Source organism: Tauraco erythrolophus, chromosome 16, assembly GCF_009769465.1.
Source record: "Tauraco erythrolophus isolate bTauEry1 chromosome 16, bTauEry1.pri, whole genome shotgun sequence".
Taxonomy (NCBI): Eukaryota; Metazoa; Chordata; class Aves; order Musophagiformes; family Musophagidae; genus Tauraco; species Tauraco erythrolophus.
Window position 1 is genome coordinate 518,785 of NC_141480.1, and position 12,881 is coordinate 531,665.

Genomic DNA, 12,881 nt, shown 5'->3' on the forward strand with positions numbered 1-12,881 from the left:
TAACAAAATGTGAATGCTTTCTGCTCCAGCATTTTACGCCAGATCAAATATAAAACTAATTTTGAGCTGCAGCAACAGTTTCTGCCTACATTAAACCGCTGTTCAGCAAATTATTGGGACGTCATTAAAAAGAAAAAAGGCATTTCAATGGAGACTCAGGGGTTTAAGTTCACTCAAGGGGGAACCCGGCTCTCCTTGCAGGGCAGGACCGAGGGAAAATACGACCGGTGCTGTTTTGCACTGACAGCCTTTGCTCAGACAGATCCATCAGGGGAGCAGCAACAAAGTGAAACTATTTTCAGTCTGCTGCTGCCTTCAGAAAGCAGTGGTGAGAGCAGGACAGATCTAAACTGTTCGGACTAGCAAGGCGCAGCAGGGTGAAAGCCAAGCTCAACCCAGAGGGAAAGCTCAGGTTATGAGTGAGGGTCATCACGGAAAGGCTGGAGGTGGAAGAAGGGGAGAAAAAAGAAATAAAAGCAATGAAGCTGCAAGCAGAGGTACACAAAGCTGCACTGGGTCAGTGGCAGCGAACATTTCTTTATTTTTCATTATAAAGAAGTCACAAGCTGAAAAATGCTCTAAAAGCAGCATAACGAGCCCTCAAAAAAGGCAGCACCATGCACTGTTCTGCTCTCCAGCTCACTAAGAAATGACGTAGAAAGGTCACAAAGAGGAAAGCATCTCATCTTCTTCAATTAGATGCAAAATTCAGTAGGAAATTAGACAGGGGGAAGGGGAACACGTTTGCAAAAACCTTCATTCTAGGGTGCAGAAGGAAACTGTAGAGATTCTCTCTACATTGGTCCAGTCTGGACACTCAGAAACTGACAGACTTCTGAAACTTCCCCTTAAATGGTTTCAATTCCATCATCTGAGGTTGGAAATTCTCCAGTGCAAAGTGAAATTAAACCCCTGTGTTTAAAACGAAAGTAATTTATATTTTTCTTCATTAGAGGTCTAGTATGGAAAGCATACAAAAATACTGCCAATTTATTTAAAAAAAATATTTGTGAGAAGACAGGATTGTACTGTTCTTTAATAATAATTTCAGTGAAAGAATCCAAAACTAGTTTTATAAAAAGTAGTATGAATTGAGACACAAAAACATTGACTTAAGCAGCACTGAATGAAGTGTCTGTCTAAATTTTGGGGGAGGGTTTCATGCTACGTATTTGAAAATGAATCTGAAAATTCGTTTTGTTAAGGAAGTTACAGCATGTCTCAAAACTGGGTCAGTATAAATAATGCCATCTGCGGGATCATTGAAATCACGATACTGCAGCGCAGATATGACTGAGCAAATACTCAAGCTGTTTCCTCTGCCAAGTTCATTCTCAAACACACAACTAACTTTTAACGTACGAATTAAGAGAAAGCAGACTTACTTTTTAAGATCTGAGATTACCAGATATCACTAATCAACTCTTCCATTGTTCCGTCTTACTCTAGCGTAACACAGAGATTAACTGTGAAATCATTGACACCGTATTGTTCAGCTCTGTCTCTTGAAAGCAGTCTGGCTGATCAGAGCATCCGTGGTGAAAGCCCCAAACATCTACACTTTAACACTTGGCAAGCCTTTTTGACTTCACGTTACACTGCCATCAAGTAATTTTGACTTCTCTTTTGTTTCTTGTCACTGTAAAATATTTTAAAACGTTTCCTTTTCTTTTTCAGTGTTTATAAACCATTACAACCAACTCAAGTCAGAATTAGCTGAAAGAAGCAGACTGAATTTATTCTGTAAACAGGCAAAATGACAAATCAGATTCATCAGTGGGAGTATGTGCTTTACTGCTAGGCATCTTTCTTATGTATTATGGGTTCCACTCAAAAGGCTCATCTCACTGTGAGAACCAGAGAAGAGACCAGATCTAAGACCTGCTACCGGAAAAGTTCTGGAAAAAAAATAAAATTCAAAAAACGAGTTTAAGGAGGAGGAGATCGATGTTCTTGCTCTGTCTTTCCTTCTGTATTGCACTACTCCCAAAACTTTTTAACTGAGAGCTTATGAAAAAATCCAACCCAAGCACACATTCTGGTGTATCTATTTTCTCTGGCACGCTCCTCTACTGCTTTGACCATCCACATTTTACCCGACAGTTCACACCTCAGTAGGTAATTACATCCTTCAAAGGTACGTAAGGACTCTTCACTCTATGCTGATCCCTTGCTGGCAATATCAGAAATTGCAGTTAAGAACATTCAGCTGACCACCTTTAAGGCTTCACCCTTTTTATTGTTCTTCCAAACCTCACAAATATACAGACATCGCAGTTCTCTATCCATTTTTCATTCAGCCTTGAATATCTTGTTCAGAACAGTACCTGTTTCCTGCCCTAAAATGAGCACTACACTGCGATTTTCTTCTCAAGCAAATTACAGATCAAAGTAGCTTCACCCAGTTATTTTAGAAGACTATCCTAAAAGCAGAGGCAATTACAAGTTGGTCCTCTCTTCTAGTTAGCAGCACTAATATCCATTTTAACTACAGTAATACTTGAACTCTTTGCCAAACAAGCCTTCCAAAAGATTACTTTTCATCCAACCAGTTCCTTCCTTCATACGCACTGGATCGGCGCGTTAAAAGGACACCAGGAAAGAAGCCGCTTCACTCAGCTTGTACAAAGAGTCAAAAACGTGAGGACGCTGCTCAGAGATGCTTCTTGGTAATTCCTAATCAGGAACTGACTTGTATCCAACCCAACTGCAGCCTCAAACCTTCCTTTGCAGCAGAAAACCACCAGCTCGGTACACAGGTACTGCTACTGCACACCAAAACACGTCAACGGCTTTTGTACCAGAGCAGGAACTCGGCCGTCGCCGTGCAAAACGAAACATGGTATTTAGGCAGTGAGAGGCTTGGGCGGCCTCTTAGGACCTCTGCAGCGACCACAAACAGCAGTCGAGTCCCACATTTGGCCGGCCCAAAATCAGTTCCTTAAGTACCTAAAGATTTTATAAAAACCTGAAGAAAATAGGATTTACCCAGGAACCCGTGGGCTGCCATCTCAGATTTCTTCTCCACAGTCTTTACATCTAGAGCCCGTGAATGGCACCCCTGCACGCCTTCATCAGGGCCCTCCGTTTCACCCTCCGCGGTCTGTGCCCGCTCAGCACCACCCCTGCCAGCTGCAGGCACCTAACGCCATTCAGCAACGAACAGCAGCTCTGCCTGTTCACAAATATATCATCTTCTCATTTCTTTCAGCTATAACCCATGTCCTAACAAATATTTATGCACAAGACTTAGGGTCTAAATCAAGCAAGCAGAAAAAAATTATAGCAACATCGCAGTTAGTAAAATACAGTGCAACAATACTCTCAGTCACACATGGATTCTGTTCAGAAGCTCACTTTTTTTTTTAAATAGGATGACAAGATAGACACGTGCCATCAGATTAAAACTGTTTAGTGCAATTCTTATATTTTCCTATCGTCCAAAACGAAAAGGTTTACATGTTTAAAGGCAGCTGTTTTCTGATACGAAAGAACTAGAAGTCGAAAAATTTCATGTTCTTTGTTAATTAAAAAGTCTGTCTGCTAACCCTGAATTCTTTCAAAAAATACTCTGAGTGGAGAGGATTCAGGCAAGTTCCATACACAGTGGACACATGAGTGCAAACAAATTGACAACATGGACATGTAGCAGACAAGACAATTACAGTTCGCCAATTTACCTGGAAGTGGAATAGGCATGCCAGGAAGGGGGACACGAAATGGAGGTACCATTACTGGTGGAAAAGCAGGAATTGCTGCAGTTGGCTGAGGTACTGCATGAGGAACTGCAGGAGGCAATGTCTGTGGGACTGGCTGGGGTACAGTCTGCACAGGTGTAGCAGAAGGAGCAGAGGTTGAAACACTGACTGATGGTGTGGCAACTGAAACACCCGAACTCGGGGTCTGGTCTTGTGTGGTAGGTGCTGATAAAAAAAAAACAAAGAACACCTTGTATCTTCGACACTACAATATATTTGCTGCAAACACACTGGCTCTCTGTTTCCCAACAGACATTATATAAGCAGATACGCTTAGATATAATCAGCAGGAAGACACTCTTGGACAAAAAACCTTTGCCTTCTCTGTAGCATTAAATATTCACCAAGAAAGTCCATTTCAAATTTTATTTTGTCCCATTCTTTACACCTAACAAGTCGCTATGGCAGTAGCAAGGGTGTACTAAAGGACAGGGGTAGCCTCTGTATGCCTGTTCACACTACTAGAAAGGGAACGTTACAGAGTTTCAAACAGAAATAGATTGTTCTTATGTTAAATGCTTTTTAACAATAACAGCAGCAGTGTGTGCATGACAACTGTCTGTCTAAAACTACGCTTATTAAGCTGTGATCCAAGAACGGAGAAATGGCAATTAAAAACCGTGTAAATAAGCAAGGAAAAGGAAAGTACTTTTGTTCAGAAGCTGCAAGAACTCTCTTGGTCTTCAGTGCCTCCCAGAGGAAAAACACACTACTAGCATTCGACTCCGTAATGGTTGCAGCACGACTGAAATCAGCCCCCAGCGGAGAATCAGTAGTGCTATGCATGAAAGCACCGACAGACGAGAACCAGAGATGTGACCGATTAAACTCACTGACGAGCCTGGCAAATTTACACTGGAAAGTTTGATGGAAGGGGAACTGTTGTAAAAATGAGCTAACTGAAAAACAAAGAAACCACACCAACTTCTGACTGTATTATATATGGGCATACTGTGCATTTTCTTCAGTATTCAATGACTACCAGAAGCATTCCCAGTAACACACCACTATTAACATATTTAAATAAAGATTTTTGATCTGTTATTAAGTGTTTCAGAAAGGGTGAAAGTTCTTAGCACTGCCTGAAATTTAGGGAAACAGAGCAGACAGTCTGTATGTGATTTTTTTTTTTTTTAAGGTCTAAGTCAAATCAGTACCAGGTAAGAATGAAGCTCAGTCAGAAGTCCCAGGTCTTTTGCAGGACAAGACTGAGAGTTATCAAATTATTTTAAATGATAAAATTTTATCACCTAGGCACAGACACCAACAGTAACAGTTCTTGAAAGCAAAGACAAAGTTTAGCAGGTAGAACAGGTAGAAGTGGAACAGACTCAGCATTCGATATTAGGAAATTTTGCTTCAGAAAAGGTGCATAAAGTGCTATTCCCAGAGAAGGATCCGTTCTCAAAAGCCTGGCATTAGCTCAAAGCTAACAATCACCTCCTACCTGAGTCCTGTTGCTCAGCAAAACGGTTAGAGCAGACCGTATTTCAGCAAAGCAGCTGAATGCAGCACTAAGTCACTTTTCAAATGAAATAAAAGCCCTAAAATGCTTTGAGCAACACAAATTATTTGCTACTCTAATGACCTGTCCTCCCTCCGGTGTTAACCGAAAGCACAATTTGAGAGTTACCTAAATTTGACTCCCTTTCCTACAAAGATCTCTGAAGTTTGGGTTAAACGGTGAGTTAAGCTTGACTTGCCTCACCTGTTAGAGGAAAAAGATGAAGTAGGGATGCAACTACACACTACAGCTGGAGTTAGAGGAGCTCAGCAATTGCTCATCCTCTTTGGCCTGACTTGGTGCACGCGTTCCTGCCAGCGCGGCTACAAGGATCACGGCTGCCAAAGGCCGGGATTCCTGGTGGGCGTGCGCGGCGTGCGGTCGGCAGCCCTGCGGGCTGACAGCAGCGCTGACCCCTCTGCTCCTCCACGGGTGCACTGGGCTTCGCTCGGGCGATGTGATGGTGCTCATGGTCTGCTGGTGGCACACTCGTGTGCAAACAGCACCTCAGACACATCTCTGGGCAGATGCTCTGCGCCAGAGGCACTTTGGTAGCACACAGGTGCCACAGTATAGATCACACTATCTCTATTATATGCAGATACTATGCCTAAACAGGCATCGTGCACACGCTGCCATAAATTCACTCCACTTTCCTCTTGAGACTCCCTAGGCTGGCAAACCCTTAGAAGCAAAGGCTCAGCCCATGCAAACAGCAGTCATCTTCACACTATTATTCAAAGGTCATGAGTGAACTAAACGGGGCTCTAAGGACTTTCTTTTTCCTCTTTTGTGCAGCTCTAGCAAACGGGAACTTACAGAGGCTTAGTCAGAACAATAATGCTAATAAAAGTAATACACCAGAAGCAGCTCTATTCTGCCATCCACCAATTCTCTGCAGCCCAGGAGCAGCACTCAGATCCAGCCTCTTAAAGCAACAGATGACATTTTGGAAACAAAGAGGAAATTGCAACAACTACAAAACCAAACTCAGATTAACTCTTCTTGTCAAATACTTTTAAATCAGCTTTATCCATGGTCAAAAGGAAATGGATGCATAATAGCTTTGAGACGATGTGATAACAGGAGAAGAAAAATACACAAAGACCTAAAGAAAAAGAGTTGCGTACCAATCTAGTATTACTCTCCTGAAGTAACTCATTGAGATTGGGAAGGAAAAAAAAAAAGGCTTTGCATGCAGAGTTTTTCTGGATTAAATACTGCACTGCAAACTCATGCTCCACTTTACGTTGCAACACCTTCCTCCTGGACACGAAGTTTTTGCCGCAGTCATTCCCCAAAGCCCCATCCCCACCACCCGCTCCCCACCGCCGCACGGGCTGCGAAACCCCGTTACTCACTGGAAATGGTCTGTGACACGGAAGTGGCGGTGGTTGTGGTGGAGGTTGTGGAGGACTGCGTACTCGAGGAGGTGGACGGCGCCGCCGCAGACGCAGGGCTGCTGGTGGTCGGCGTGGAGGCACCGACTGCCTGGGCCTGGGCCTGCGCCGCCAGCATGGGCGTCAGCTCCGACTGCTGAATCACTTTCACCCCGTCCGGCTTGGTCCACGCCGACTCGCGCGTACGCGCGTTATAGAAGTAGACCTACAATCGAGAAACGTCACCGTCAAACGACTGCTTATCTGGAGGAGGAGCATCTATAAGCGGTCCAGTCCCTCCTGTTTTACCAATAATTAACGAGAGGACAGACACGAGTGCAGGATTTTGCCACAGTGCCAGGCTGTGTGTGACAATGCTCACAACAGCCACCATTACTGCGCTGCTCCTGGTAACTGTCTCACCTTGCCATCTGGAGTTTTGTTTTCTACCCATATCTCTTCAGCCGGGGGCATTGCTGGTGTCCCAGGGGCGGTGACAGGCGGCATTCCTGGAGGGAACATCATACCAGGAGGTGGTGGCATGCTACCCATGGGAGGAGGCATAAATGGTGGTCTCTAAAGGCATATAACAACAATAATGGTGATGACAATAATGCAATTTTCAAGCAGAGTTTTCCTTTACTAGAGCACCAGCAGACAGTACAATGACAGCACTACAGGTTAACTCTACCAGTCTCAAGAGCTTCTTTAAAAATCTAATGCTACCAACTCAGGGAACGCACTTCCTGACACATCACCACCTATGCCAGAACAGCTGCAGTAGGCATTTCACATCTGAGATGCTGACATAAATAGAAAGCATCAGAAAAAGGTGGCATGGAAAGAAGCGGGGTGAGAGAAAACTCCTCTCCTGAAAAGGAGAAAATATCCCAATACCAGAAGGAGAAAGAACAGAAGGACTGTTCCTTAATAGCTGCCACTCAGACTTCCCCAGCTGTGAATTAAATACACCACTGAACAGTTACACAGTGACCCTCCTGGTGAAGAAATACACACCCAAAAAAAATTGCAAGTAAGCTTCCAATTTATTAGCACAGCAGAGCAGGGCATTTCATCGCGACCCATTTACTTCTTGATTTCCCATTAATTAAAATTCTAACCAGTGCAAATTCAAAAAAAAAAAAAAAATCAAATTACATTTTCATCATTGCGCCACTGTAAGAAATCCAGAGCTGCCCTAGCACCACCGTTACCGAAAGCCTGCTTTCCAGTTCAAGGTGCCTTGAATTCCCTTACTCCAGCTGCTTATCTGGGCTGTTCTGAAATCTCCTAACACACAGCGAACACGCCTCTAGAAAAAAGGCAGCTGACAAAATTCACCAAGTTCTTGAACTTGCTCTGCATACAGGCACAGCTGACCTCATCACCTCCGCCGCTCCGGTTCTAACTGAGCTTGTGAGTCAGAAGATCTGCTCTGCAGAGGCAATACCCCGACAGCTCACCAGTAAAACCCCTCGAGCTCTGCACTCAGCAGCGAAGGGCCCGGCAGGTGCCCTGCAGCAGGCCTGGGGCTGGCGCTGAGCTGGGTGCAGGAAACCCGCACCACCGGCCCCGGGCGCTGTGCCGTGCCGCACACGTGGGCCCCGAGCTGCACCTGCGTGCTGGGAACTGGGAATCCTGCCCTTGGCAGTTCCCAGCACGTGCCACATCCTTGGCTTTGCCTGCGCTTGGTTTCCTTTAGCAGTGGCCTTGCGATGAAAATTTCTGCGGTAAGAGCGATGTTGTAAACTGCTTTTTTAAATTCATGTACCAGCTCTGATTTTTGTTAAATACCATATAAAGTAAATCAAGAGTCCACGGACAGAATTCAAAACAAAAAAGCCATTAAGGTAACTGCAGCCTTTCTCTCCTTCCATATTTCTTCTCCACAGCTCCTCCATCTGGCCACGAGATGATCTTTCTCTTTGATGCTCTACAATCGGTAAAAAGAACCCAGAAGAGCTCACTTTTTGCCTGCTGTTGCTGCCCTCCCAAAAAAACGGTTAGACCACCCCAGGGCAGCCCTGGGAGCGAAGAGAGGACCCCAGGTGCACGGCCAGGGGATCCGGAGCACCCTTGGGCTCCACTCTAGGCGTGCCCTCTCCTCCATTCCTACACAGGACCTCTCAGCACCGTGTCGCCCCTCGCACCAGAACCAGGACAAGAAGCTAAAACCCGAACCGCCAGTGCAGAGCAGAGCACTGACACGGCACGCAACACTGAGACACGTCTGGTGCACGGATTCCATGTGTGGCAATGAGCTGCAGAAGACACGCTTACTGCACGGCACGGTAACGCAGCCATGCCATTAACAGCTGAGAGCTGAGGCACGTTCAGAACATAAACCACACACAAATCAAGAGGACAGCAGCAGCCAGGCCTGGGGCTTCACATTAACTCTGGCTGATTCCTGAAACTGCAAGAAAGCAGCAAGGTCCCGTTCTCCCCTCTCGGTCTGAGTTCCACCGCACGCTGCGATGCTCTTCGTTGTTCCAGAGCTTCCACGGCAGTGCACGGGCACACGAACCTGAACACCAAGCAAGGGGGAAATGGGATCATAAAGCACCAGAAAAACGGCGCAGCAGGTGGAAATAGTCTTAAAGAAAGTTAAGCTGAGCATGAAAACGTACCGGAGAACAAGGCCCCTCGTGCTGAACAAAAGGAAGAGAGAAGATGACATTCAGGGAGGGGAGTGGGGCTGTTCACATCCCTCAAACACACCGTTTCAGTTGTCAGTCCCCCAGGAGCTTTGTTCAGCTGCAAACGTTTCAGTGAAACAAAACCCACATCCCTGAGCAGCCCAGGTTCTCACACCACAGTGTGTGCATCCTCTTAGAGAGGACAGAGATAAACTGCTACGGAACACATACACTGCTTTCTTCTCCAAATCTTGTGCTCAGGATGCTAGCAGCACACCAAATTAGGCTGCGGGTTGATGTCACTTTATTCCAGCTGAAGCCCAGCGTGTGTTTGTTCATGCTCTGCTGCTTTGCTGCTGCTCCCTGTGTGTCAGCAGAGCTGTACAGTGAGCCCATCTGCACTGAGGAACGCTCCCATCGCCCTGCTCCCAGAAAACACAGGCAAAGCAGAGCCTCAAACACCATGAAACAACCCACGTCAGCATGTTCTCTTTCCATCTTGCCCACACCCTCTGCGTTTTAAAGGAAATTTCACAGCACTAAAGTTTTCACTATTCTACTACAAATGGTGGAATTAAACCACTATTTATAAACCACATCGTACTGTTCCTCCGTGCAGGCCCGCCTGCAGCCCTGCAGAGTAACTACACTGCCCCAGTAGCACTGTACTCTCACAATGCATTTCTAACTCGCAAACGTGTTGTAACTTTCAACCTGCCCTAGTCTCCGAAAAGCAGTCAAAGGAACTTAAACATACATCACCCTGAAACACAAACAGAAATCTAGCTCACTCCAGCCCAGCGGGCTCATACTACCCCTGTAGGGGCTAGGAATGCTGTAAGTTTTAAAAAACAAAGCACAACAACAATAAATGTAAGATAAAGGGCATTCTCCCTCTGCCAAGAGTAAACTTATGTCAGCACCAGGGCCACCTGCAGCTGCTCCAGTCAAACACTGAGCCTACTCTTAGGTTTTTTTTCCAAATGTCAAGTATTCCTTTGTGAAGGTGCTGACAATTTCTGGCACACTAACGATACACCCTCCTGAACCCGGTGCTGAAACAAAGCACACCTCGTCACTGACTACATACCCACTTCTCAGAACTGCTGCCTGCCCACCTCACCCATCCCTTGGTGACCAGTAACAACAAACCACCACAGCTCATGCCACACGAAATTCAGCAGCACCTCCTCTGCCAGGCTTTGTGTGCACCCATCACCACCCACTCGGTGAACGCGGGCAGAACCAAGACGAGCCTGGAAGGCTGCTGTGTATTTCACATGCCTGCTTGGAGGCATTCAGAAATCCCAGCACTCTGCACAGCCACAGGGCACCAACGCCACGTCAGGTGTCAGGAAAGACTCTGCCACTGAGCACATTCTAACTGCATAATTGATTAATTTAGAATTGCCTCGGGCAGCTAAACAGAAGCTGTGTTTACATACTACAGGCATGCATTAGTTTTAGAACACCACGCATGGGCCTTTTGTTTTCGTCATGCCTTGCTATTTTTTTCATCCATGTCAATGTCCCTCCTCTGATCATTTCCCCTTGTGGAAACAAACAAGAAAAGTCCCTAAATCCCAACTCGACAAACCAAGAGAATCTCCCGCTCTTTACCTGTAAATGTGGAGGTCCCATTGGCGGGGGAATCCCTCCTGGGGGCGGCATCGGAGGCATGTTTGGATCAAACGGAGGACGTCCAAAAGGGGGGCGAGGTGGTGGAGGAGGACCTCGCATCATACCGAAAGGTGGAGGTGGCCGCATGAGGGGCGGCGGGCCCCTCATGACCGCGTTTGGTGGGGGAGCTGGGCCACGGAACCTCAGTGCTTGCTGCTGAGCCATCCTGTGGATAAGGCCAAAGGGAAACAGAGTTCATTTTCACTTGCTGAGGAGTTGCAGGAAAATCAATTCTTCCAAAAAACAGGGGAAACCCCTAATGAAAATGGAAGAGGTGTGGAAAAAAACATCAAGTTTGAATAAACAAAGTTAAGCGTGCAACTACTTCAACAGTTTCTTCCCCTTCACCATTGAAGTTCGTTAGTCCTCAACCGTTAATTTTTAGCCCTAGCAAGGAACAGCCCAGAGCTGGGGTCAGGGCGGGCAGGCGCTGCGGAACCGCATCCGGATCCACCAGAGCTCCTTCCGCACGACCCGCGACCGGTTCCTGCCTGCGCGCACGTCGTGGCTTCTCGAGCGGCGTGAGGGCAGCGCCGGGGGCTTTACCGGCTCCGCAGCGCGAGTGCCGCCAGGGCTGCCCACGTCCTCGCACCTGCGACCGGCGGCACGATGTGAGCTCCGGCCATCGCGCTCGGCCCGCCGCGCCCCCAGCCCCCCGCACGGGAGCTCCGGGAATGTGGATACCGAGAGAAACGTTCACCTCTGGAGCCAACAAACGCTCTTCCGCTGCTCTCAGGAAAACAATTTTGCCCACCGTTTGGTGCCAGTGCGACGCCGCCGTTGGCGTAAGCTCAAATCGGAAAAACAAAGGTGACGAGAAGGTGAACGGCAGCGCGCGCGGCTCGGCGCCCACACCTGGGCCGCGGGCGGCGGGAGCTGGCACGGGGACCCCGGCAAAGGGGGCCCGCCGGGCGCCCCACCCGCCCGCCCGCCCCGCTCCGGCCCGGGGACGAGGGCTCGGCCGCCCCCGCGGGGCCCGGCCCGGCCCCGGCCGCGCGCGGGGACAGAAAATGGAGGCAGCGAGAGCAGCTCCCGCCGGGCCGCCCGTCCGGCCCCGCCCCGCCGGCCGCGCCCAGGCCCGGGCCCGCTCCCCCCGCCGGGCGCAGGCCGGGCCCGCGGGCGCTCAGCGGGAAGGCCGCGGCGGGCGGGCCGGGCCAGGCCGCAGCCCACGCGAGAGCCCGCCCCCGCGCCTGCCGCCGCGCGGTACCTGAGCTCGCTGCCGTACCGCTCCGCCGCCGCCTCCCCCTCGCCGCCGCCAGCCCCCGCGCCGCCGCCGCCGCCCCGCTCCGCCATCGCCGCCTCGCAGCGCCGCCGAGCCCTGCCGCTGCCGCCCCGGCCAGGCCCCGCCGCGCCCCATTGGCCGGCCCCCACGCCCGTCAGCGCGCGCGGAGGCGGGTGCGCCTTCCGATTGGCCGCCGCGCCCGCCGACTTTGAATGGAGGAAGCTAGGCGCGCCGGGATTGGCTACGCGCGGGCGTCCCGCGCCGCAAGCGGCGCGGATCACGTAAGGCGTGACGCGCGGAGAACACCGGAACTGATCTCATGTAAGACGGAACAGGTCGCAGGGAAAGAGGGGACGGGAGCTGTATCCAATCAGCGGGCGGAGCCCCGCGCACCAATCACATCCCGCACCCCGCTGCGCGCGCCCAACCAGAAAGCCAGAGCAGAAGCGTCCCGCCCTGTTACGTCACCAGGGGCGGGGTTCAAGCAGCAGCCAATGGCGGGGCACGAGGATGGGGCAAGCGCCCCGGGCACCGGGCGGCAGCCAATGAGTGGGCGCGGGGGCGGCAGCTGCCGCCAATGGGCAGCGGCCGCGGGGGGGCGCTGTCTGCGGGCGGGGGCCCGCGGGCCCGGCGGGGCGGGGCGGCCCGGCCCGGCCCTTCCCGGCGGGCGGCAGCGCGGGACCCGACCGGCCGGGTGCC

General features: G+C 49.6%; 1 protein-coding gene across 4 annotated transcripts in view; it reads right to left on the reverse strand.

Moving 5' to 3' along the window:
- TCERG1 (transcription elongation regulator 1) overlaps nucleotides 1–12,253 on the reverse strand; it is a 34,601-nt gene extending 22,348 nt beyond the window's left edge. For 2 of the 4 annotated variants that reach the window (XM_086621796.1, XM_086621795.1), the window contains exons 1-5: nucleotides 12,168–12,196; nucleotides 10,901–11,126; nucleotides 7,065–7,217; nucleotides 6,624–6,867; nucleotides 3,681–3,923 (exon numbers count right to left, since the gene is read on the reverse strand). In XM_086621796.1, coding sequence (XP_086477922.1) covers nucleotides 3,681–3,923; nucleotides 6,624–6,867; nucleotides 7,065–7,217; nucleotides 10,901–11,125 — 865 coding nt within the window. In that variant the 5' untranslated portion in view covers nucleotide 11,126; nucleotides 12,168–12,196. Of the gene's footprint in view, nucleotides 1–3,680; nucleotides 3,924–6,623; nucleotides 6,868–7,064; nucleotides 7,218–10,900; nucleotides 11,127–12,167 lie in introns of all 4 variants that reach the window. The other 2 variants (XM_086621794.1, XM_086621797.1) reach the window with 2 other exon arrangements.
- Between the last annotated feature and the right edge of the window lie 628 nt (nucleotides 12,254–12,881).